Source organism: Drosophila serrata, unplaced genomic scaffold (genome assembly GCF_035046125.1).
Source record: "Drosophila serrata isolate PLE 108 unplaced genomic scaffold, ASM3504612v1 contig_116, whole genome shotgun sequence".
Classification (NCBI taxonomy): Eukaryota; Metazoa; Arthropoda; class Insecta; order Diptera; family Drosophilidae; genus Drosophila; species Drosophila serrata.
Genome location: NW_028257014.1, coordinates 724,578 through 750,576, shown reverse-complemented (window position 1 = coordinate 750,576; position 25,999 = coordinate 724,578). Strand labels below are relative to the sequence as shown.

The 25,999-nt window shown below is 49.2% G+C and overlaps 4 protein-coding genes and 1 long non-coding RNA gene across 8 annotated transcripts; 3 read left to right on the top strand and 2 right to left on the bottom strand.

Moving 5' to 3' along the window:
• The first annotated feature begins 2,039 nt into the window (after window positions 1–2,039).
• On the top strand, window positions 2,040–23,932 carry fwd (phosphatidylinositol 4-kinase beta fwd). 3 transcript variants are annotated; one of them, XM_020946039.2, is made up of 12 exons: window positions 2,040–3,016; window positions 11,902–13,270; window positions 17,895–18,006; window positions 18,325–18,604; window positions 18,675–18,869; window positions 18,996–21,527; window positions 21,592–21,710; window positions 21,776–21,913; window positions 21,985–22,259; window positions 22,331–22,419; window positions 22,478–22,642; window positions 22,704–23,932. In XM_020946039.2, the coding sequence occupies exons 2-12, from the start codon at window positions 12,189–12,191 to the stop codon at window positions 22,889–22,891; spliced, it is 5,175 nt and encodes a 1,724-aa protein (XP_020801698.2). In that variant the 5' UTR covers window positions 2,040–3,016; window positions 11,902–12,188; the 3' UTR covers window positions 22,892–23,932. The 3 variants fall into 3 exon arrangements, with proteins under 3 accessions (XP_020801698.2, XP_020801700.2, XP_020801699.2); XM_020946041.2 differs by lacking the exons at window positions 2,040–3,016; window positions 11,902–13,270 and adding an exon at window positions 17,028–17,777; XM_020946040.2 differs by lacking the exons at window positions 2,040–3,016; window positions 11,902–13,270 and adding an exon at window positions 17,413–17,617.
• ddbt (deadbeat) lies at window positions 4,673–7,798 on the bottom strand. 2 transcript variants are annotated; one of them, XR_015270142.1, is made up of 3 exons: window positions 5,617–7,789; window positions 5,021–5,560; window positions 4,673–4,933 (listed from the first exon to the last, which is right to left on the bottom strand). XR_015270142.1 is itself a non-coding variant. In XM_020946045.2 (2 exons), exons 1-2 carry the CDS (start codon window positions 5,818–5,820, stop codon window positions 5,411–5,413), a joined length of 354 nt encoding a protein of 117 aa, XP_020801704.1. In that variant the 5' UTR covers window positions 5,821–7,798; the 3' UTR covers window positions 4,673–5,410. The 2 variants fall into 2 exon arrangements, 1 of the variants encoding a protein (XP_020801704.1); XM_020946045.2 differs by having other exon boundaries at window positions 4,673–5,560; window positions 5,617–7,798.
• LOC147644684 (uncharacterized) lies at window positions 23,458–25,160 on the bottom strand. The gene is made up of 3 exons (XR_015270143.1): window positions 25,020–25,160; window positions 24,607–24,959; window positions 23,458–24,550 (listed from the first exon to the last, which is right to left on the bottom strand). It is a non-coding gene; the product is annotated as an uncharacterized LOC147644684 (long non-coding RNA).
• LOC110178790 (uncharacterized) lies at window positions 23,923–24,946 on the top strand. Its single transcript, XM_086825908.1, has 4 exons — window positions 23,923–24,054; window positions 24,104–24,243; window positions 24,301–24,552; window positions 24,609–24,946. Exons 1-4 carry the CDS (start codon window positions 24,026–24,028, stop codon window positions 24,740–24,742), a joined length of 555 nt encoding a protein of 184 aa, XP_086682034.1. The 5' UTR covers window positions 23,923–24,025; the 3' UTR covers window positions 24,743–24,946.
• Window positions 24,983–25,611, top strand: LOC110178791 (uncharacterized). The gene is made up of 2 exons (XM_020946044.2): window positions 24,983–25,367; window positions 25,424–25,611. The coding sequence occupies exons 1-2, from the start codon at window positions 25,034–25,036 to the stop codon at window positions 25,480–25,482; spliced, it is 393 nt and encodes a 130-aa protein (XP_020801703.2). The 5' UTR covers window positions 24,983–25,033; the 3' UTR covers window positions 25,483–25,611.
• Window positions 25,612–25,999: the final 388 nt, after the last annotated feature.

Genomic DNA, 25,999 nt, shown 5'->3' with positions numbered 1-25,999 from the left:
CCCCTTTTAAGTTCCAAAAATACTCTGACAGCGCGTCCATATGGTTTCCATTTAGGACCGTGGGATTCCCCTTGGACCAATATCCCACTGGCGCTGATCGCCGCGTTTAAGCTGCTGCTGCACCAACCCAATGTGGTGCACTCCCTGCCCCATGTGTTTGGGGCCGAAGGAAACCCCATTCGATTAACTGCTTCTGCCACTTCATTTTCGCACTTCGAGGGGTTCCCGAAATAGATCTAGCCCATGTGGGCCGAGATGTTTCCAAGAACTTGGTTGAGGCCCAAACTTCTGAACTTGATCAGCAGTGTGAAATGCACTCTAAGCACTCTGCCCTTTACATAAGGCATAAGGCATCGATCGGAATTGGACTGGACCCGAGTTGAAGCTGGAATAAGACAATCCAGGGACAAGACATCTGTGAACGGGCTGCTTCTTCCTATCTCCATCAATTGTTGAATTGAAGAGGCTTTCCTTTGCCCCTTTGCAGCCACTTGAGCTGCTGGTGGCGGCATCCGATGCCGGCAATGGCGCATATGTTTACAATCAGAAATCATTTGTGCGCCGCGAAACCGCTCGGAATGTGTAAATTCTCAGCACTCTCCGACCGCCGTCCTACGCCTAGCCCAGTGAGTACAGATACAATTCTATATACATATTTATATTCTTGGAATGGAATGCTGCATTTTGTGCTCCTTGTGAAAATGTTTGTTCCGTCTAATTATCGGCCAAATGTGGAGTAGTTATTGGGTCTACGTCTGAGTGGAATTTCTCAACGATGACATAATATCACTTCACAACTTAGCCAGAGGTTAGCTTAGGCGGCTTTGTCCAAGCTTCGGCGCCAAGCATCCCGAAGCCCCATGGCAGTGTATCACGCGGTTTTGTCTCCTCCTTTGTGAGAACATTTTAACCATTTGTTACATTTTTGTTAATGTTGGCTCTTCGTCCCGAGCAAGTCATCTGCAATCAGTTTAATCAGCTTCCAGCTCGACGGCAATGTGTGATCGATCAAGAATTGAAAATCAATTTGTCTGGGTTTTTCTGGGAAATCGGCCAAGTGATTACATTCTCTTTAATTACACTTGGTCAAGCTTTTTATAATTTCATGTAGGCCCTATTTGCTAGTAGATCTCGGCTTTAGAACTATAATACAAGTACTGGATAAAAGGAAATATCAACAGCTTCAAGAGTTCTGACTGCCACATCTCTTTCTGGAAGAGCAGGGCAGGGTCAGAGCGTATGGATGAAAGACATCTTGTGCGGACAATGATATCTGCGGAAAGCCAATCCAATCAAGTAAGTGCTGGGGTAGAAGAGAAGGGTCTCGCCCCGGTCGCATTCAATTGCAGCGGCGGCATGCAGCTCAATTTACATCGCTCACTTGCGGCGACCAATTTACAGATTGTTGAACTCACGCAAAGTCGAGTGCGTTCCAGCTGCTCCGAAGGGTCTTATCTTTGCCCCGAGATCTATTGTGTGCGTTTGTTTGTGCTGTCTAATTCGGGCCGCTCAAAATTTAGTGAAGAATGTGTCTTAGCTTCACTTAAAAACGCATTATTCAATTGATGTGTCCTCCAGATGCACGCGAAAGTGGAGCGGAGTCGGACCAGTCTGACCAAACATAGGATTGTAAAGTAAAAAAAAAGATAAATATAAAAACAAATAACCAGGGCAATTTCTTAAAGAAAATGTATATATATATTTTGTAATGATTTACCAATTCAAATATGTATCTACATATCGATATTTTGGCGCTTCTCATGGAATATAATATTCGATTAATTTCACAATTTATGTTATCTTTAGCCAAGTTTTTCACCATACCACAAATGTCTTCAACCTTTTATTGTATATTTTATTGCTTCCACTTTTCGGGAAATGTCTTTTATCGCGAGTTATTAGTTTCTTATATCTTTTGTCATCAGCAATACATCCATGCGATCCCAGTTTGTTTAATACGTTTGTGGTAGCCAGGACATATACCTATTTAGCCAAGTTAGCAACCCCTCCATTTCAGTTTGTGCCTAATTTATACCTACTTTTCTGGTATTTTTGCGATCTGTTAGTACAGCCTTACTTTGTTTTTTTCGTAAAAAAGAATTGAAGTTGTTGGACGTGTGTTTGCTTTGTCGTCGCGAAATTTGTTTTTGTGGTGGAATACAAAGAAAGCAGGAGAAATACAAATCGTTCGTGCAAGGTTCGCGGCAGTGAATACACGCGTAAATACACTAGAAGTGGCTCCAGCAACCGCAGTCTGCCTGCCCTGTGTACCCTTGCATATACACACTGTTTGGGCGCGTCTCTTTTTGTTCCTTTACGAGTGTGTGTGTATGTGTGACTTCGCTGTGTCTCGTATCTCGCCTTTCGGATAGCCAAAGCAAAGCACCAGTTAATTTATATATATTTGAAAGATTGGCGACGAAACAACAAATATGCTGGCTAAATATTGAAACAAGTGTCGCCGAATTGTGATTTCTCGGCTTCGAACGCGTCGGGCAAATTTTCACACGCATACACAGCCAGCCACTACACACTCACACTGGCATACGCGGAGGAGAACCGAAACGAGATTTTGCAAGTCGCGTCCCAGTATTGGTGTCCGCAATTTCGGTGTAGTAGTGCAGTGCTTGTGCAACTACGATACTCAATTGTTTATTGCTGGGCATAGCTGGAAACCCAAGCCCAAACCGAATAGCGGGGAGAGTGCAGGCCAAGCCAGTCGAAGCTACAATAGTTATGCGAGCTCATTAGGGTGTCGCAGCGGCCTTTCCACCTGCCCCAGCGTTTGCGTCTGTGTCTGTGACTGTGACCGTGTGCGAATGAATCGCAGTGATAATAATAGGAATTTCTTTTCGAGCTGTTTGTGATTTCCAACGCGAGAGAAAAGCCACAAGTGAAAGCAGTAGCGAACCCTACTTATCTGCGCTAATTGCCATCGCCTCAGCCTCCGATTCTGCCAGCAGCAGCTCATCAGTAGTGGATTACGTCGAAACTGGATACCCGAGGACACTGTGAGGTGAGTCCCAGGGCCTCCTTTGGATTAAATAAACGCGGGGCGCGTGATAAGGGCATTAATCACCATTCTGTTGCTTCTGTTTTTGTGTCTGCTTCATATCTGCTTCGTGCTTGTGAACGCCCTTGTTGTTTTGATTTTTTGTTTTGTTCCGTCCCTGCTTCTTGCTGCCGCTATTCGCTTCTCCCTTTTTGTTTACTGTTTACTGTACTGCAGGCGCGTTTTCGTTTGGACTTCCTTAAACGCGTCACGGGCAATCTCCCGTTCGCTGGATAGCATCGTTAAAAAAACGCTTAAAATTGCTAGATATATGGAAAAATATTCCCTTTTTTTTTGTTTTTATATAAGAAAAATTGCATTATTTTGGGGAAAAATGTTTATGAAATGAAATTAGCATAATTTACCATTAAATATACAATAAAATTTTATATAACACCCGTAGTCCACACACACCAGAGAATGCATTGACATTCAAATAAAGCCGAAGCCATTAACTAGAGGCAAATAAAGATAGAATGCCATAGCCTCAGACGCGGAAGTCTGACATTTGGGCAAAGTGACTCTCGCTCGCCTGCTTGCGGCCAAATCAGATTAGTTCCTATGATAAAAGTGCGTCTCCTCCCCGGAGATGTGCATTCCCAGTCGCTTGATCGACGCCTATTTGCCATATAGTTCCATCTGGTGCAGATGCAGGTGCAGATGCGATGCCCAGGCTGATAGACTCCTAAGCCCGCCTGGCAGATTGCGAAACTCGGTTGCATTTAGTTTAATCCAAGGCAATCGGCAATCAGGTCTGAAACATAGCCACTGTGTCGTTGAACTCTCCGGAGTTGGGACTCTGCAGCGGCGGAGAGCACCAGGCAAATCCGATCCCATGCTAGAGCGAGTGCGTGGCCACGCAAAGAGCGAGTGCGAATGCCGAAGTGTGAAAAGTGTAAACAAGCTGGGGAAACAACGGAAACGAAGAGTGGAGCAGACAGTGGAACCCGTTGTTCTGCCCCATTCCGCCTGGCCCCGCGCTCTCCGGTCCGCAGACCCAGAGAGCTGAGCTTAGCAGGGCTTGTCTTCGATTCGCGGCTCTCGGAATCCGATTTCGATTAAAGCTCCTTTGCTGGCTGCGGGCTGGCGGTGTTTGGAATGCGCTCGTTTTCGTTTCGCTCCAAAACGGTGTTCTCCAGGTACGACGGGACTCTCGGGCGGCTAAGCTAGCTCCGTGCAACTAGAAAGGCTTTCCACATGGCGATGCAACCAGTGCTGGGGGTTTGAGCGAGATAGGTGGAGTCGCGCGGCCAGGGCAATTAAAGTGTAATTACTCTTTCGAGAGGCGATAACTGTGACATAAGCTGTGCGCTGTCAATCCGACTGCCGCATGCCGCTGCAGGTTGCGTCGGCAGACGCTTGCCAAATATTGAGTTAGTTAACCACGGCTGCCGCCGAGTGGAAACATGCGCCGCATCCAAAACGGGAATTCGACTGCGGGCCAGAAGCCAACCAGTTTGGATGGGTTTCCGATCACAAATCATGGCGAGCTCGGGCGGTTCGTCAGTTCGAAACTAGTTGATGCTGGAGTCGACGAGCGTCGCTATTTTTGTTTCGCCACTGGCGCCTTTCGTGGCTGCTTTGCTTTTGTTTTTGCTTTGCTTGTGCAGCAAGCGGAAATTAAAATTGATAAATAATTTATTGACAAACAGAAAGTGAGTTGTCGAGAAAACGGGGGTCCAGATAAGGGAGTTTGTTCAGTATCTGTCCCGGCGCTCCATTGAATATTCTTGGGCCAGGGAGGTCAAGGCTAGGTCTAGGTCCCTATTCCGAGCTTCTGTGGTATGATTATTGCCAGGCCCTAGCCAAACAGCTCTTGCAGTCAAACCTGTGAATCCGCTCTTTGTCTTGTTGTGAGGGTGACGTAATGGGTCCAAAAAACTATATAAAACCATATAAATTAAAGAACCATTACCGCTGCGCGAAGGCGATGAATGTAAAAGGTATAATTTTGGAACTGAAACAGACCAGAAGTACTCGCATCGGCTGCTTTTCGCCGCTCCGCTCCCCTTCCCTTGGCGAATGGCCACTGGCATTCCCTCATTCCGACAAAATGCGAAAAGTGAAAGTGCTGGCAGAGTATTTGTTTGCATATTTCCATTCACAGCAGCCCACGCTCCTCCGAGCTCAGATTGCGCAAGACAATAACAGTGTGCAGGTGTCAATCCGCTGAAACATCCTCGGTGGCGAGTGGCATCATGTGTAGGTTCTCTGACATATTTCCAAGTGGGGTAAAAGAGGTAAATGCGAATTGAAGAACTAAAGAAGATTTCTGAAAGTGGGTCTTTAGCTGGCCACCGGGTGAACGAACGTCACCGCCAGGTGCTATGGACTCGATCCATACCGTGCCTACCGTCTCTACTTGCGTTTGAGGCGTATTGGTTTGGGACGCTTGTCGTAAATAGGGCGCCGGACAGCAGCTGGTTGCTTTCGACCCCGCTGACTGCGACGAACCAACCGACGATTTCGAGCAACTCGTCGCTTCCGGACGACTCTGGCCAAGATGCGCTGGAATAGAGAGAAAACGATGAGCTGCTTGGCTACATGGTCTGCCGGCACCTTACTTGCGGTTCGAACTTGCGCTTCTGGGCTTCGCTCAGCGCAGTCCATTGGGCGAATCCCACCCGGAGCAAACGGCGCAGACCGTAGCGTGGAAAGAAATTACGCTTAAGGTAGCGCAGGAAGTTGAGGTAGGGAAGCGGAGCCACCTTACTAGGCATGTCAACGATGTCGGCGGCTCGGATCTTGCGAGGGTTTAGCGATGCCATAGTGCGGACAGCAGAAGGACATGGACAACCTGCAGGAACGGTTTCTTGATCAGATTGTAAAGTATAATCCACGCCATAAAGCCCAGCTGTTGCGACATATCCGTGGGTGGGCAGTGTGTGCCGATTCGACCAAAGAGTTGATTGGGGAGCTCAAGGCTGCTTGGATTCCTATTTTCTGACGCAGCTTTGGGCGATTTGTCACCGCACAGAAGCCACAAATGTGTATATACCCAAACGAATTATGCATCTATCGGCAGATCTGGGCTCTAACCCACACTGAGCGCCAAATGGCAGCGCCCGTATATAGACACATTATCTGCGCACAACGCCCACAAATTCATCACGACTTATTTAAGGCCCGAGGCGACGCGACTGCGACTACGGCTACGGCTTCCCGTGCCCGCGCCACTGATCAGCGATCATTTATTCATGCCCGAATGAATGGGATCTGCTTTCGAGAGCCACTGATAAGGCTCATTGTGCATCCGTCCGGCCAAAGTCCGGGCAGTGTGTGCACGCATTCTGAGACGCAAATAAGTATTATTTTAGACCCCATATCGGGCAGAACTGTACTGCAAGGGGGGGACTGATGGTCGGAAGTGATTAACTTATGAGAAAGATGTTCCCGCCGTGAGCGAACCACTTCCGCATGGCTTTGAGCTTCTCTCCGCTGAGTGCAGGAGACTGTCACGCTCCACTCTCTATCCACACATCACTATGGGGAATCACCTTCGATATTTGCAGAGCTTTCGTTAATCGTTAAGGCAAACTTTTCCCCCTTAATGTGATCTTAAAGTGCCTTTAATTACTTTCAATTTCCAACTGGTGAAAATAAAAGAGATATCTACGCAAGGGTTTGGTGTGGAATCGACTGGAACGCTGCCATGGGCGATGCGAGCCCAGCTTTTCCTCCGCCCCCAAAAGCCACCCAATCGGTTGTGTAACCCTACTTTCCCTCGGCCGCCGAGAGATGAGAAACGGCCATTAGGCTAGGCTTTCCCCCTTGGACTCCAAGTCTCGCCGTCTCGGCGTCCGCTCCTTAATGCAACCGAAAATTAATGTTGTGTGACATCGCCACTCATAATGGATTCGGATTGTCTCCGGAGCCCGGACCCTCGCTGCAGCTGCTGGTAGCTGGCGGAACTACGTGGGAAAGCTATAGATGCTTGTTGGGCGCAGATAGTTTGGCTGCGATGTAGTCCGATGTAGTGGGTTTCCTCGCGCTGATTGCACAAAACTACTTAATTTCACCTCGCTGCAGTTCACGTAGAGTACTACCCAGGCCAGCCCCATTTGGAGTTTGGGCCAAGGCAAGTGGATGTGCTCAATTAGACATTATAATTAACTGATTTTGGAGACATGTGAACACGAGTTCGCAGCGAAGTGCGGTCTCTGTGCGGCCGTCGACCGCTTGTCAGTATTATGGGTACTTGGACTCGATCGTGAATTTCAAACAAGAAAAGTCGCCGCTGTAGAAGCTAAATAACGAGAGCAGAGCGTAGAGTCAAAGGTGGAAAACTGGTCTTGGGAGATTAGATAATGTATATTGTAAATACAGAGTTTTTCCTATTGCCATCAAAGTGTCCGATTCTGTGGGGGAGCAGACCGCTTTCCTGCAGGTCCGACAAAGAGAGGTTATGGCTCCCATAATTCGTTACTCCGATTTGAGTGAGTTTGGACATGCATTCACAATCAACGTGATTGTTCGCCTTGACCGGAGCTGTTTGATTTCAGCGTATTTCGATGCGATGGCTGGTTCGGTTCGCTTTAGTTCTACGGCGGCGACTCTGTCGTATTTTACTTTTCAAAAAGTTATTCAACTAGGCACGGGCGAGTGCTGTCTTGCTTGTCTGATTGGGACGACCTTGATAGCGCCGCTCAAGCTAGCTCGCTCGCTCGCTCGTCACTTGTATCTTGGAGGAAGCCTGCTTGGAGCGGTGGCAAAAGCACGAGCACAAGCGAGTATCTGCTCCCAACTGCGTATGTATCTATCTATCTATTTGCCTAACTGCGATTCGTCTCGAGCAGTTTGCGGTTTATTAACCGCACAGCAGCGGAATGTGAAACTCTAGATTCACTGCTGCAGTCGAGTGTAATCTCCGTAACGGTTGCTGCTGCTGTTGCTGTTGCTGCTGTGGTTGGACTCCCAGTGACTATGCTCCAGCTTTGGCTCCAGCTGAAAAGGACCGCATTTTAGCCTGAATTTGTTCAAAAACTAAAGTAACAATTCAAAGGCGCACCCTAGCTCTTCATTTGGTCCAAGTATCAGACGCTCAGCAATGCTGAAACTGGCCAAACGGCTCTATGGCTTTCTTTCCGTGAAACCGTCGGCGAGTGAGCTGGAATGCTGTGCCACCGAGTCCAAGTGCAGTTTATTATCGAGTCGCGTGCCGTTCACCAATGGCTGGCACTGGATTCGCTCGAACTTGAAGACAATTACTATTTTGCGGATTTCATCGACTGGGTTGCAAATTTTGGGGCAAAATATTTATATATTTAAAACGGTATTAGTAAAGCGATAGCTTACAGTTACTCAACACCTGCCAAACTGTGGCGTAGCTGTGTTTCCTAGTCTTTGTGCCACCTATGAAAAGCTTGCTCTGTATATACTATTTGAAAACTTCATTCAACTTTTTTGTTACTCATTTCAACAACAAGAAAGTCATGGGATGGCAATAAGCTCGTATCTATAGGATGCGCCCGGAGGGAGTTGTACACATCGACTCCACTTTTCCTTTATGTTTCCAGCAGCCACGCCCTGCGCCTGCGCTTCCAAACCGGGGAGCAGCCATTAAATTTGATTAAAAGAAGGGAGTTGCTCGGCCCCGTTCTTAAAGCTGCCCCATCGGCTGCAATTGAACAAGTGCCTGGAAGAGGCAGCAGCAGCACAGTCCCTCTGGCCTGTGGGATAGAGTTGAGATGGATGAAAGAACAGCAAGAGCCGCCTGCGTGCCCAGGAAACTGTCTTGCCTGCACGTGGGTGTGCGATATAAGTCCGCTGTGCGTCTGAACGCTGTTCTGTCGAAACGAGCTGCATCTGAAGGCAGCTCGACTTGAGTCCGGGCTATGTAGAACATGAAATAATAATTGCGTATCTTAGTGGAACAATGGGGCGGGGGAGCAGGCACGACTTGGAGCATGAAATTGCGGAGAAACTCTCGCCTGACTGAGCCGCTTCGTTCTTGATTCTACCATCGGAATTATGCTGGGAATGCGACCGGCCACATGAGCAATCTGTGATTATGCTGCAGCTGCGGTCGCTGCAATTGAAAGTTTTAAATTCGCAGTCAATTAAAGCGGCAGCGACCGCCACCAACATTGAGAGTTCGTTGGCTCGGGGGCACATTTTGAGATATGGCGTTTGCCAAACGAAAACACGGCAAGATTGTCAAACAGTCGAAACGCTGAAGCCAGCACAGCTGTGAGCCGTGATTCGAGAGGCTTGTGCAAGCCGAAACCGCAGCTGCTGAACTGCAGCTGAAGTCGGAGTCAGATTCGGATGCGGGTTCCAGGCCGGGGCTCGGGGCACGGGGCGGCGGGGTTGCTGAGAATGAGCTTAGGTGCACATAGCACATTACCGCACAGTACTTTCGTTGACTAGCTGTGACTAGTAGTTGTATCCGCGCGGCTAGATAAAAGTTATCTTTCTGCCAGGTTTCATCTCCCACAGTGCCCGCTTCCACTTTGTTGCTTTCATAAGTTTGGTGAAAATAAGATACTTGCTTAATCGGATATAGTAGTAGTCGAAAACCTATTGGATTTTAATGGCCATCGACCAGTCTGTGCGCAAAAGGCAATTTTGGAGGGGACTTCGTGGTTGCTGCTTTTATATGGTAAACCAGTTTGTTATTACGGCGGCGACAGTCACTTCCGCTGGGACCATTCGAAAACTCGCAGAAGAACCCGGTGTAGAACTGAAATCCGAATTACCGCCTCACATTTTAGTTTTTCCGTTGCTCACTCTCCCGCATCTGTATGCAATTCATGTGTTGTTTCCCTTTGCATGAAGGGGGAAAACTCGTTTGTTAGCCATCGCATGTGAGGAGATGGGAACTCTGATTGATTGCAGGTCGTGGTTGACGGACTGCCTGTCCGCATGCGCGTGGCTCGTTGCCAGATAAGTCCACAATGGGAAGTCTGCAGCTCTTCAGAATAGCCAGGCCAGCCAGGCAGATATGTTTGTGTACCGAACTCGCCCCACGAATTCCCTCCTTGCTTTCGTTAATTGTCATTGAACCCTGTGACTTGTACGAGACCCCAATAGCTTCTGATCACCACCAGCCCCGAGAGATACCATTCCGAGATTTTTCTCACTGTGTCCAGAGAGTGCTCTCTGAGCAATAAAAATACTTTTCGTTAATGTGAATCCAAAGGTGCCAGCCGGAATGCTCGGGTCAAATGCCAGCATTTTGGAGCTCTCCGTGGAGCGCGGTCGACCGTCAAGGCCGAACAGACCAGCAGTCACACGACCAGAACAATTGGTGGCTTGTGCAATCCACTGCAAAGTCGAAGCAGGAGAACAAGTGTAAAACTAGTTTCGGCAGGTAGCAGCCAACCAGTTGTTTCACAGCCCCGATTAGGCCGCAGTTGTGCAGAGTTCGGTGACTGTCGAAGGACTTGCCTCCCCTCCGGGGTACTTTCTCACACTCGGTATGAAATTTGAGCATACTGTGTCAAGTGGAGTCGCCTTATCGGGTTACGCAGATCTCATCCCTTAACCCAAGAGGATGGATATGGTTAGAGAGGGCTCCTAAAAAGCAGTGCAGTGCTGGGCAATCCATGAAACATTTACTTCCTTGCCCACTCTGCTCAGGCGCTTGGGAGAATTATTTTTAGTGCGCCCGCATTCTTTTCTTTGGCCTGTGTCCATTCAGGCAGCAGAAGTTTTACAATTTTAATTATTACAGCACTCGGTCATGTGCGTGTGTGCGTGTGATCCGCTTACACGAATGGCTATCGTCCGGAATGAGAACAGAACGTTCTCGTCCAGCTGGGAGTGCCCGAGTCCGGCGATTTGTACGTGGTGCTGTGAGGAATGCCTTTAAAGGTTACTAAAACAGGCGCACGAATGTTTCGGTTGTTCTTCATTTCTTAGCTTTTTATTTAGTAAATTAAGCACTTTAATTAATTGCACCGAAATCGCACATAACATAATGAATACGAAAAGTGACTGGTACAATCGCATTGATCGGTGTGTCGTAGATAAGCACGGATGTGAATCACACGCAAATAATTCGCTTCTGCGGCGCAGAGGGAAAAGGGACATGGACATGGACGTAATTGGGGTCAGGTCACAAACTCATGAAATTTAAATGACGGAATGCAAGCCCAGTATCCGTGGGGAGGAGGTGTGTGCAGGAGTGCAGGAGGGGAATGTGTAACAAAGATGCTGAGCGATGGGGCCAACGATGATAAGGCATCAAAGAGGTGGCTAGCCCCGCCCAGCCCAGTCCAGGTGTTGCCCCACAGACTGTGCTGTTCCCACGTTCCACTTTCCACTTTCGGCAGCTCGAAAAGTTAAGAGAAGCCATGCTTAGTGTCAATAGTCTAAAGGGGAATGCCTCTTGCCCGCTCGTTCGTGGCACACTGAATAAATGGGTCAAGGCAACGCGCAACTACGACTGCTACCAAGTAGCGCACTTTGTAAGGTCAGCAGTGCAATGCCCCAGCAGTTTTTAAGTCCATCTCGACATGTATTTAAGTAAAGAATGTTGATCAAGTTGATCGCTCAGACCACATATGTACATATTTCTATTTTCTGCTGCTTACGACACAGCGCAATATGTACATTAGTGTGTATCTAGAGGAAAGCGAAGCACACACAAGTTGGCCACATTCCGAGAAGGACCGCCAAGGACAATTTCCCTCGTTTCTAGCCTGTTTTTATAGGCCCAGGCGCCGGTCTGATGGCGGAATGTGAGCAATATTCTCGGAAAATCAAAAGAAAATCGATTAATGAGGCCCAAACGCAGAGCTTGGTGAACTTAATTTCGGGAATTGCATGAAGGAGGAATGCGGCAGTTCGTCGCTTCAATTGATCGAAAATTACTAATTGACACCAATTTCTGTTTATCTTTGCAGCCACACGACAATAGCAGAAACCGAATATGAGGGCCACCACTTGCTCCGTGCCAGTAAGCACAGGCGAGCAGTTGGACAGCTGAGAAGCCGACGCCGGCGAACATGACTCAGAGCGATACTCTTCACTCCGGAGCCCGTAGGCCGTAGCCCATTGCAATGGAACACGAAGCAATTCCAAGGTTGTGCCACACCGACCTGCGTATCTAGCCACTTAAGTCTTAAGTCCACTCAAGAACCGAGGAAAGCCAAGGAGGCCCTCCCAACCGCACCTCATCAAAGCAATCAAAATGAACTCCGTCATATCCGCATTTAAGGGAAAGAAGAGCAGCTCGGCGAGCAGCAATCCGCCGAACGGGGCAGCCAACGGCGTCGTGTCCGGGGAGACCAAGCAGAGCCACGGCGGTGGCCTGAGCATCAGCATAGCCAGTGTTGGTGGAGGTGTGGCCAAGAAGAAGCCGGTGGCCCAGAGCAGCGGTTACCAATACCTGCGGCACATACGGGAGATTGAGACGGCCAACAAGTTGCTCTCGCCCGTCGTTGTGGTGGCTGAGGATAGGCCGGCCAGTAAAGTGAGCTCAGCGCCGTCTGTCGATGTCGTGGACCACTGCTTGCCACACACAGTGCGATTGTCCAGCCCCGAGGCGCTCTCCGACTTCAATATGAACGGAAAGGCCGTCGCAACCGGCGAGAATGCGAATCTCGAGGCAACGGAAACCTGGAACTGTCCGCAGGTGCCGGCAGCTGCGACGACCGACGACGATGACCTATCGGAGCACTCGACGGCCGCCTGCACCAGCACCAGCAGCTCCAGCGAGCACAGCAACAGCACCGTGGTGCACAGTCCGACGGTGGCGGAAAGCACTTCCGCATCTGGCTCCGGATCAGCGTCAGCCAGCGCGTCGATGAGCCATCCCAGCCCAAGCCTGAGTCTGCACAGCATCTCATCTGCCACCTGCGGCATGGGCAGTCCGCATAGCCACTCGTCGCTGGCCATCACCGGCGAGCCGCACTCCACCTCCACCACCACCCTGTCCTCCCTGGGCTCGGACGGAGGCAACGGAAATGGCAACGGCAACTACATACCCGCCTTCCTGATGGCTGCCCCAGTCACGCTGCCCATCGGTGGCCAGATGCCCACATCGGTTCCGGGCGCCAGCTCCGCTGCCAGCACGCCAAAGCACACGCGCTACTCCAAGCCACGCCTTAGTCTGAGCCGCGTCTTCAACCACTCGATGCCCTCGGTGCACGGTCGCCCCAATCTCAGCGTGGCGCAGTCTGGAGATGGTGTGCCAGCGACCGCCGCCGGAGGGCCTGCGAATCCCCCGAAGCGCATATCCACGCACCAAAGAAACCTGAGTCTGGATTTCAGGTGAGTCTCGATACCCAAACTCCCGAAAGCGATGCTTCCGAGTTCCCAGAGTCCCGCGAAACCCGGGGTCTAGGGAGAAAAGAGTGCAATGACTCCAGTAGTGTCTATCGAGGTACCTTCCAAGTGCTGAAGCGGTGCGAGGCAAGGCGGAAGGGCGACGCCGCTTTGTTTCGCACGCAAACAGGCGGACGGCGCCAAGCAAATTACCTGCCTCCAGTTGCTCCAGCTCCGATGGGTGTGTGTCCCGCAAACTGGAGCCACCGCAATGGCGTCAAACCGTTCGGCCTGTCGTGCCACACATCATTTGGCATGCAAGCAGCCAAGCGCCGGGTCTCGATGGGCTATCTCTTCCCTCCTCCTACTCCTGCTGGGATCCATGGCAGTCAGGCCAGCACGCAGGCGCGTCAGCCTCGACAGTGTCTTTTTCCGCTTGCATTTCCATTGCAAAGCCATTGTTTGGCACTAGATTGGGCTCGGCCGCAGGGATTACCCTCGCGGGACGTCCTTGTATTCACCGGATACAGCAAAATTTCATCAGTTTTGCATTGAACTTTGCTGGCTTCGGCGCCGGATCGTTTATTTGGGTCGCTCCGGGTCCGTTTTTGAGGCCGTGTCCGGCCCCTAAGCTGCTGCCGCACTCGAAAATGTAAATAATCGCTGGAATAATGCATACTGGCTTGCATTTAGCGTTCTGCTCGGGGAATTCTCTTTCGGAGCACGCGGAACGTGCACTTGACTCGCATTTTGTGGCAGATTTGCGAAAAATAAATCAACAATGTGTGCCGAGCTCTCCTTCCATTTTCAATTGTTCATATCATTCATTCATTTTCCCTGGGAAATGCAGTAAATAAGGAACACTTCTAGAAACCGAAGTGTGTATACCCTTACACACACCTTCAGAAATGTTAAACTTGGTCATAATTAAGCCGAAGGTTCATTGATCTCAATTTGAAAAGCTTGTCTGTATTGGCTTTTATTTGATATGAATTTTATTAAATTTTGACCATTTTATTGATGTTTCCCCTTCCAAGACTTTGAAAAATTCAGTTAAATATTTCTAGATTTATTTTTTTTAATGCTTTATTCTTCTATGATTATGTTTTTGATTGCAAATAGAAATAAATATGAGTTTTAGTTTCATTGGCTCTTTGGCCATTATATTTCTACAAGAAATCGAAAAACATGCGTATTTGAGTTATATTTAAATCCATATTTTTATATCCAGATATGTTGGGTAAATCAAAGTTTTTAAAATATCATAACTAAGCCAAAAAAGCATTAATTTAAATTCGGACAGCGGTACTGTCTAAGTTTTAGCCAGGTTAACAAATCCGCATACTTCATTTACAATTTTAAAAAAACATATTTTTTGTCAATTTTTGACAATTTTAACGATGTAACCCCTTATAAAATTTTGCAAAAATCGAAAAAAATTAGTTTGCCCCGAAGATGGCCAGAAAGATTCTCCTGTTGATGCTGATCAAGAATATATATGATTTATGGGGTCGGAAACGACTGCTTCAATGTGTTTTACGCTTCTGACTAAAATTAAAATACCATTTTTTAGTCGATATTTACCAATATTTTTATATACAAATTTTTCTAAAAATCAAATCTTAAAAAACTCGTAACTCAGCCAAAAAAGCATTAATTTAAATTCGGACAGCAGTCCTGTGTTAGTTTTTGCCAGGTTAATAAATCAGCATACTCAATTTAAAATTTTAAGAAATTCAATTTTTGGACAATTTTTGATAATTTTAACGATGTAACCCCTTATAAAATTTAGCAAAAATCGAAAAAAATTAGTTTGCCCCGAAGATGGCTAGAAAGATTCTCCTGTTGATGCTGATCAAGAATATATATGATTTATGGGGTCGGAAATGAATTCTTCACCGTTTTGTGGGGTTTTGACTGAAATTTGAATACCCTGCAAGGGAATAACAAGTCAGCATAATATGTATGCTTAAATAAATGTATGTGGCACAAGCGGAAAAATTGAATATTCAACGCATTCCGACTGCCAGCCAGGAGGCGGGGATGCACAGGAGCAGGCCGCTCGAGGCTCAACTCTCCCTCGTTTTTCTACTCACTCCACAGACTCGGCTTTAATCAATCTAATTGAATGGGAACGGGCTTGAGATCTGCGGTCATTCATCTGAACTTAATCGATTGGAATGCAACTGAAATATGTGAGGCTGTCTTGGCTTGCCCCAGGTGTCGGAGTACACTGGCTCTGCTCGCATTAGGATAATTGCCCGCAAAGAGACGAAGGCTGCCAAATACCGTGGCTCTGTCCTGACCTGACCCCACTTGGGTGACTAAATCCAGCTGAGCAGCGACGAAAAGCATTGTCTGGTTCCACGTGCTGGTTCCTGGTTCCTGTGTGTATGTACCCATGTTGTGGCCTGTCGCTGTGGGTGGGTTTGCCCACAGATGACGTGCCACACCCTGTCTTTGCTATGTGCGTGCGCCGGTACCGCACCTCTCCGCTTCTCTCCTCTCTTTTGCGGTCGTGGAGCTGGCCTACCCCGTGGCTCCTTGTCGTAGGCAGTCCACTCTTTTGCACCCTCAACCTGCCACCCGCCAGGGGCATCATGGTTAGTGATTCCTTCCCCCGTCAATGTTTAATTTCGTTAGCTTTTCGCTTCCCTTGGCCGCTCCCCTGAAATTACTTCTTTGTAGTGATGAACCTTTGTCCACGAGTCCAGAGTTCAAAGGCACTTGAAATGACAGCGAAGAAAACTAGCAAGCAGGAGAGGATAAGCGGTAGAATAAAATGGTATATTGACTCTTCCTTTCCCGCCGATGTGCACGACAGATGCTGTTGCTTCTGCACCCGTATGCCGAATGAAAATGGAAACGCTTTTCCTGGCTTTGTCCGCGCCACAACTAGAGCACAGCCATGCTATTGATGACACTTAATACAGGCGACGAGTGATGAATGCCCAGCAAGCTGGTGCGCACACACAGGAGCAGGAGCAGGAGCAGGAGCAGGAACAGGAACAGGAAGAGAAAGCGGGGCTTGGTCAACAAACTTTGCGAGGCAATCGCACTCGGGGAACTGATTATCCGAGGGAGAATCACAAGGGGAAGGAGCTGGGGCAGCCCAGTCGTTGACCCCTTCGGGGTTAGCAATGAATTGGAAATAGTGCCGAGTAGAGGTGCAGCAGTTCGTCAAGACAGAACGTCATTTGGACTGTGGCTCCGTTATCTGTGCGCCTGGAATTTCCGTCCAGCTCCTTAGCCAGGTTGGTTAGCTTGTTGAGCTGTAATTACGTCAAGCCCGATACGAGATGGGCGGACATGGCGATGGGCATAGTAAGCAGGCGGAGCCCATCAACACCGAGTCGGAACGGAGGCAGGGCCTGAAGGGAGCGGAGGTGGGGCCCGAGCCGGAGCAAATGAATGCAAATGCGTAAATAATTGACACAACAAGACAACTAATGTCGCCCGGTATTTGGTGTGGAATTTGCCTGGAATTTGCACACCAGTCGAGTGGGTGCACACACGCCTTGCCTGCCATCTCGACAACAGCAACAATAGCCGCATGCCAGACTCTCCACTGGGTCTCGATTTAGCCATCGCCGGCAGATGGGAGCACGACAAGCGAGACCTGCATGCGAAATGAGATGGCGCGAATGTTGGCACGACACCAGCTAATCGATCAGTCGGGACGGGAGTCCCTCCTCCGGCCGCCAAGTCAGAATGCACCTTCGGTCGGTCGGTCGCGGAATCAGCAGCGGGAATCTTCCGTTTTAGTTGTGGTATTCCACTGTGTCGTCACAGATTGTTGAACCCGAGCAGCGGAGGCACTGGGCTGGTGGGTGCAAAGCGCACCTGTGAAGGTCGGGGCCCCATCCCTTTGCCCGTCCTAAGGGCACGGCTAGCTATCAGGCTTTCTTGCTTATCGCAGGCCCCGATATTGATACTGATACTGATAACAGCGTTCGCGTAATAGTAGATACTCTGCCGGCGATAAGCCGAGATAACCACTTTCGAATCCACCCTCGGAAGCTTTTGCCGGCAGAGACGGCAGACGCACGCTCGGATTCCGACTCCGGTTCTCGGAGCTTTGACTCAGGCAGCGACCAGCTGTCAACAAAGGCCCCGAACCCGAGCACGAAAGCTGCTCGATTAGTCAGCCATTGTGGGCCAAACACTCGGCACTCGCGTAGCTTTTCCACCGTGGTCTCTCGCCGCTTCTGTCCCTGCTCCGCTCAATCTCAACCCAATCCAAACCGAACCCTCTGCTCCCCACCACTGGGCATTCCGTCCGTGCGGATGTGTTCGTGAGAGTGGCCAGTACACGGGCATCTTGATGTTTCACGCGCATTGTTTTCAGTCGTCGTATGTATTTTCCTGGTCTGGCTGACAGTATTGCTAATTGAATTTAGGGGAATGCGAATCGGAATAGGAATCGGAGCCACAATCGGTGCTGACAAGGTTTTATCATACATTTAAATCGGTCGCACTCCGGGCGATATGATAACTGCGACATTGCGTAGAAGTAAGTGGGGCTGAATGTACCCGACCCGACCCGACCAGCTGATGGGATGGAGGAGCTACACCGCAACAGATGCATTGATTTTTCACTGCCGTCTAATTCGTGTTTCGTCCCTTGCAGGTCCATGGGAATACTGCTGCCGCCCGTCTCGCAGGTAACCAACACGCGCATCAATCACACTCAGCACCACCGGAACCGGAGCCTGGACAGCGCCCTGCAGCGCATCCCAGAGGTGAGTCCCAGAGCCAGTTCCATTCGCACTGGCAATCCCAATCACGACGCCACAAGCGCAAAAACAAGCGACTCATCCACACCCACACCCACACCCACAGCCACAGCCTGGAAAGTTTCTAAGTCTATCGGCTGTCCGTGTGTGCGTGAGATGCGCTGTTTATTTATATTTTTATCGTTGCGTCGCTGGCATTGTTGTTCAGTTTTGCACTTGCTCCAGTGCCAAGTGCTTGTGTGTACCGTTGCTGTTATCGGGAGCAGCAGAGCGCAGCTGCACGGCCGATCTATGGCACTCTCTTATCACTGGTCTTCCTTGCAGGTCGAGGTGTCATCTCCAAATGCCGAGAGCGAGAACACGTTCTGCTCCCCGTCCATTCTCGGTGCAAATATGTGCTCGAAGATTGCCACCACAGCAGCGAGTGTAACGGCAGCCCTCTCACCACCAGTCCTCCCCACGCCGGCCCTGATGTCCGTGGCCAGCACGACGCCAGCGTCCACGGCCACGACCGCAACGAAGGGTCACATCCTGTCCTCACATCCAGTGGCGAAGCATCAGCAATCGATCGGCTTGACGGCCGCTTCTAGGTCCAGTGCCGTTGGTAAGCCCACTCGGTCTTAAGCGCCTTAGTAACCCACCACCTAACCCTATGTGCACCCTCTCCATTGCAGTCGAGTCCTGTCCCACGCTGCGGGTGCGCCCCAAGTCCAGCGAATCGGTGGCAGCGAATGGACAGGAGATTATTGGCGGCATCGGGAGCGGTACCACCAACGGCGGCGGCGGCAGCAGCAGCAACAATAGCTGCAGCAGCGCCGGCAGCAGTAAGAAGCGAGAGGATCTCACCAGTCTCGGGTCGGACGACTCTGGTAAGTTATGGACTGTAATAGGACCTGACAGACTAACTGTTTATGCCGATCAGTTGTAGCCTTGGCTTTGCTGTAGAAGCGATCATGTCGAAAACCTATTATTCATACACCGTATCCTCCCTGCAGGCATTATCTGTGGCTCGGAGTCGGACCAAATATCCCTGAATCGCATATGCCACTCACATGAATCGCTCGATTCGGGCGAGATGGATGCGGACGCCGATGCGGATGCCGATGCTGAAGAGTGCGTGGACCTTATGGAGACGACGTCCATCGACGAGGAGTATAATGACCACCTGTGCTTCTTCCCATCACCCGCAGCCCAGTCTAGCTCCGCGCTGGACTGCGCCACCCTGCGACCCTCCCGCAAGGCAAAGCGACAGCTTCAGTCTGCCCTGGAGGGACAGAGGGGGGATGAAGACACTGGAAATGCGGACCCTGACGTCGATGATCGGACCCGGTATCGCGTTATGAACATGTCCCAAGCAGCCATCAAAGTGGAACTGGATGCAGCTTCAAACGAAATCGAACCAGTGGTGTACGACGATCATGACGCATGCTTGAAACACGTCACGGACGCGGACTCTTCAGCTACTGCAGCAGAAGTTCCCACTCCCAGTGCTCCTGCAGCAACAACGCCGGCTACGCCTTCAGCTACCCCTACCCCGACTGCCACGCCAACGCCCACGCCGACCGAGAGTACGAAGAACGACCAGGTGCTCTTTAAGAACTTCTTCGGGGCCACGAAAAACGCCATCTTCCGTACGGCCCAGAGCATCATAGAGAACCACGAGAAGAAGAACGCAGCCAAGCAAAAAGAGCAACCGGATCAAACTGCTGCAGCAGGTTCAGTGCCCATAGCGAATTCGCCCAGCGGTGGAAGCCCGCCCCAGCAGGACCAAATCAAGTCGCCCACGGACATTTCCAAGAAAAAGGAATTCTTTAGCCTGCTCACATCGAATTCAAGCAAAAAGGCCGCAGCCGCCGCGGCAGCAGCTGCTGCAAACTCTGCTGCCAACACACCCGTCGCCACTCCCACCGAGTCGGTGGCGCAATCGGCGACCGTGGACTCGAAGAGCCAACAGCTGTCGGACACAGCTGGTGATGTAAAGGCAAAAGAGCATGTGCGCACTCTGAACCTGCGTCTTCCCGGAGCTGACAGCGATGTCGCCAATGAGGCTGCCCTGTCCAAGTGCTCCTCAATCAACTCGCTGCATAAGCTGAAGCTTCCTGTTCCGGGTGTCGTCAAGTACTTCATCAGCGAGCGGACGCCAATGTCGTCGGACGTGCTCCAGAAGCCGGAAAAGGGCCAGAGCGGGCTGTTACGGTTCTTCGAGTCGCCGGTCTTCAACATACACTTCGCCGTGCACTACTTGTTCTACTCGAAGGAGCCGGGAGTTCTGAGCTTCATTGGCAACAAGATCTTTAGCTTTCCCGACCAGGAGGTCGACCTGTATATTCCGCAGCTGATTGTCATGTACATTCAGATGGACGAACTGGCTGAGGTGCTGGACCCGTACTTGACCATCCGCTGCCGCAAATCCGTGGACTTCTCGCTGAAGTGTCTGTGGCTCCTCGAAGCCTACAACTATCAGGTGGACTCATTGGGAAACTCGCACAGTGGCTCCCGGAAGTCCAAGCTGGCGCTGATGAAGGAAATATTTTCGAAAAGGGAGCAGAAGCAGGCGCATAACGAACTCAAGACATCTGGCGGCGGTGAGCCGAGATCGGTAGTCGCCTTCGCCAAAAAGACGCACCACCGCTCCCAGTCCGACGCTACTGTGCTGCTAGCAGACTCGCGTTCCCCGCACACACTCAGTATATCTCACCGTATGTACCAGCAGCCGCCGTACACCACCCAGACCCTACCGACCACTCCCGCCAAACTGTGCCTCGGGGATCTGACCTCGGGCCACGCCTTCGACAACGGCTGCACTTGTTTTGAGACGGTGCGCGGCCAAGTAAACGGTTTGCTTGGTCAGAGGACTCTGTGCAGCTGCGGAGCTCCCAAGACAGCGCCCCAGAAAGAGTTCATGCGGGCGCTAATGAACGTTGGCAAGAACCTCACCTCATTGCCATCCAAAGCGGAAAAAACTTCGGCGCTGCGGATGTTCCTCAACCTGATCAACAAGAATCTACCCGCCAGAGTCTGGCTGCCGCTCTACTCGGACATACCCCACCACGTCGTTCGCATTACAGAGGAGAAGACCGCTGTGCTCAACTCGAAGGACAAGACTCCCTACATCATATACGTGGAAGTAGTGGAGGTCTCTGACATCTACACCTCCCCGCTTATACCCAAGATGATGCCGTCGCTGAGGCACACGAAGAGCGAGGAGCATCTGGAGGGGTCCTGCCTGAACTCGCACCACCACCTTAGCTGCAGCCGTACCTCCAGCTGTAGCAGTAGCCAGCAGGGTTCCAGTTGTCGGCGGAAAAAGCCCGCGGAAGGAGGGGACGCTGGCGGATGTGGGGACACAGGCGCTCACAACTGCTGCGGCAACGCACTTTCTCTGGGCGGACTTCAGGTCCACGAAGATGATGTGTGGTCGCAGGAGGACGACGAGATAACAGCGCAGTACCTAAACATGCGCAATCTGAGCGAGCGTGACACCATCTCACAGATGTCGCTAGACTCGTGCGATTCGCGGGACCAAGGTAAGTCAATGGCGGGCTAAGAAACTCAAAGTTGGATAGAATGTTAACAATTTGCTGAATTTAGGACCACCAGTTGTCTTCAATATCGGCGACGTACGTTCTCGACACTGCAGCAACCTAAGCTGCGAGAACACCAAGTCGTTCAGTAACGACCCAGAAGATCCCTCGGCAGCAGCACTAAAGGTTTGTACTCCCCTTGAGACTGCTGAACTCGATTATAACCTTCTATTCATTCATACATTCTGCAGGAGCCATGGCACGAAAAGGAGAAGCTCATTCGGGAGTCCTCACCCTATGGTCATTTGTCGAACTGGCGGCTGCTGTCCGCCATCGTAAAGTGCGGGGATGACCTGCGCCAGGAGCTAATGGCAACCCAGTTGCTACAGGTAAATCTCGTACTTGCAGCCAGCAGAGCGAATTTGTGCCTTACCATCGTATTCTTACCTTTCCTTTGCAGATGTTTAAGATCATATGGCAGGAAGAGCAAGTGGATCTGTGGGTGCGACCCTACAAGATCGTCTGTCTGTCGAACGACAGTGGACTCATTGAGCCCATCCTCAATACGGTGTCCCTCCATCAAATAAAGAAGAACTCCAACAAGTCATTGAGAGATTACTTCATCGACGAGTACGGCACACCAACGTGTGAGAGTTTCCGCCGGGCCCAAAAGAACTTCGTTCAGAGCTGTGCGGCCTACTGCCTCATTTCGTATTTGCTGCAAGTCAAGGATAGGTAAGAGTAGAGCAATGCTTAGAACAATATTAAGAGAATGGAAGTGTGCTTACCTCAATGTATATATTCAGGCATAATGGGAATATACTGTTCCACTCGGACGGGCACATCATACACATTGACTTTGGCTTCATCCTGAGTATATCTCCAAAGAACCTGGGTAGGTATAACCTCTTGGATCTCATCGTTGGGTCTAGCTAACGAATGTTTTCTTGCAGGTTTTGAGCAGTCGCCGTTCAAGCTTACGCCGGAGTTCGTTGAGGTCATGGGAGGCACCAGCTCGGAGCACTGGAGGGAGTTCAACAGGCTCTTGTTGGTCGGGATGATGTCAGCCCGAAAGCATATGGATCGTATAATTAATTTTGTGGAGATCATGCGCAGCAGTAAGTGGCTGGACAAGTTGTAGTACTCGGCTCATTAACACTTATTTTGGCTCATTTGCAGATGCTCATTTGCCATGCTTTAAGAATGGATGCTCCGGAACCGTGCAGAATCTCCGAAAACGTTTTCATATGAATTTAACCGAACAGGAAATGGAACGAAAGGTAGAGCAGCTTGTGCAGGACTCCCTGAAGAGCCTGTCAACGAAACTGTACGATGGTTACCAGTACTACACGAATGGCATATTGTGAGAGCGGTTTTTTATGAAAATCTAAAGGGTACCCCGCGTGTAAAGGGCAAATGCTGGTAGCCAAAACTATGGACTGACTTTTTTGTAAAGGAATTATTGTATATTATATAATATTTGTGTAATTATCAGCGACGAAAAAAACTAGAAACAAAAAGAATGAAATTGTACCAAACCCAAATCTGTTATCGTAGCTTAAATCGTTCGTTGTATGCGTTTGCATTGTTGAATTAGCGTAATGTGTATGTTGTCTAGATTCTAAGAAGCAATGTGTAAATGTTTTGCATATAATTTTAGATTGTCTGAGTGAGAGAACCACGAGTGTCGTCAGTCTGTTATTCCATTTCGAACTTCACCATCAGCTTGTATATATAACTACGATTTCCAATAACCAGGCCTACATTTTGATAATTCTTTCGGTTGCTATGATTAGCAATTATCTATAAATATCCCTATCTAAATTTTATACTCTGGCGCTTTGTAATTTAACTAATCAGTCTACTAATTATTAAAACATCTAATTCCACTATTTAGCCTTAAGCGTAGCTTTAAGCGTTGCTGCAGCTTACAGTTTTATTACAGCAATATAATCGTTAAGCAGAAACATTTGATTAAACAAATTTACATCATTTTAACCAGAATATGCCACTATTACATACAAAAGCAAACACAAAACGTTCAAATCGCAGTCAAATTTATTTGTATTTGCCTATCTAACCAATTATATAGTAAAGAGAAACCCCATAACTAAACCTAATAATTTTCCAATTTAATATACTTATACTTGTAAGCTATTGCGGTAGAGAAACCGGAGCAAATCAAAGCATACGAAACAGTACTAAAAAAGATAAACAAATAGCTAGGCACTGAAAGTGAACAATTTCAAGTTTGTAAAAAGGGCGCATTGAAAGATTACCTTACATATAGTACATGTAAGTTAGGTTGCACGCAAACATTAGCTACAAGTATTTGAAAATGTAAATCATATTTCTACACACTTTATTAAGTAAAGAAAAAATAAATGAGCATATTGATATACAACAAACACAAGCGACTGTGTTCATCGTTGCCATGACAATTAGCCCTAACATCCTTCTTTCGATTTAACATACGCAGTGAAGTGTCCTTGGTTCGAGAGATGGATCCTGCTAAAGTAATTGGAAAACTGTGAGTAAAATAACGATATTATACCTGATAATACTGATAAACTTTTTAGGAAGGAGCAGGTGCGCATGGAGCACAAGGCACGTCGCAGCTATCCGAAGGTGTGGGCTGAAATTGCGAACAAGAACACCAACTGTTTCTACCACCAAGGCGAGATAGATTCCCAATTGTTGGGCCAGCTAAAACTTCAAGGTACGTATCTCTGCGTCCTTCCTTGAATTCTTTTGATTAAAACTCTGATTCTTGTAGGCCTGTGTCCCATTCGACACAACAATGAAGGTGAATCGCGGTTTGTGTCACCGGAGATGTACAAGAACCTTCTGGCTCTTTGTCGATGCGGCAGATCTCGACAGGGCGCTCATATGGGAAAGTGCTTGCAGAGAACTTTGAGCCCGGACTACACGCGAACCGAGACACACGGCAAAACCCAAAAGGTCGCGGATCAGCGAGGTGGTGATGATGGGTCCCCAACAGAGCAGAATGTGCCGCGTACCTCGAACTGTAAGTTAAAACTCTGATAAGGCAGATGTATCATATATTAATAAAGCCACTTACAGCTAGCATTGGCTTCCTGGCATTCGCGACCAACTACAGAAAGCTGGAGCGGTCAATGCAGTACGTTTCGCCGGCCTACTCCATGGCAGGGCCGCGCATCTCAGCGGTGCCCTACAACAATATCATTATCGGCTAATCGGTGCATCTAATCTATTCTACACGTATGCCCGGCAGATGCTTGTTGTGGCATTACCCAGCCGGCTGACTCAAGACCAGCGGGGATTTCTGGCGGCTTCACCTATGCTTATCGTAAACAATAAACCGAAACCGAAAGCCGTCATCATAGAACTGGAATTTCCAGAGACGGCTTTTGGAACCTGTATTATATTGTCGTCTTAAATGCAGCTGATTTTCTGAAAAATGGGTTTGCGATTTTAGTTTCACGCGAACATCGGTCCAAGTTAAACGCTAACCAGTCCCATTAAAGATGTCCGACTACTGGCTGTCGTTCTTGCTCTTGGCCTGCACAACTCTGTTGGGTGCTGCCCAAGAGGCTCTCTTATTCCAAACAACGACACCTATCCCCTCCTCCGCATCACCTCCGATCCCGTCGACCACCAGCTCAAATTGGGTGCTGGTCAACAATGTACGGGTGCGTGGAGGCCTTACGCCCTTCGTAACTGCTCCGCCTCCGACGCAGGAATTTCTAGACTGCTTCGGTCGCTGTCCCACGACGCCAGAGTACAGACCCATTTGCGGCAGCAACATGCAGCTCTACCTTAATGAGCAGAAATTCAATTGCGCCCGCTTCTGCGGGGCTGGTGAGTATTGAGACGCTCTAAGACTTGCCAGCCTCTGCAATTCCAAATATTTATAGACATTCAAATAGTTCGACGCGGAAGTTGCGAGGGACTCTTTCAAATGACGCGCGGTTGATAATCCCTCCCGCCCACATCGGATGTATTCCATGTCCACCGTAATCAGAGACTGGGAACCATGATTTGATCTGGGATATTCAATTGTCATAATAAGCCTCCTAAAATATTAAAAAACACTTGAACTATATGTATACTTACATATAATACTGCTATTAGTACGACCGGTACATAAAATCGGGCATTTGAAAATTTTTTGCTGACCAGGACTGCGCCGAAATCTCGGTGCAAATTGTTCGATTTTCCATTTGGAATACCAGGCGAACAGAAAGCAGCAGGGCGACGATGCGGCGTTGCCAGATCGACGGTGTCCTTGCAAAGTATGGCAACGCCGGTAAATTAAATATCGAGAGTTGCCAGACCGGGCGACAAACAGCTGTTGGGTTGTGCCCACGCGAAGTACGGCAACGCCGATACATAAATGTCGAGCGTTGCCAGACCGGGCGACAAAAACAGCTGTTTTGTGTTTACAAAGCGGGAAAAATGTTGTTTACCCTAAGTATTTTTTCGAATTTACA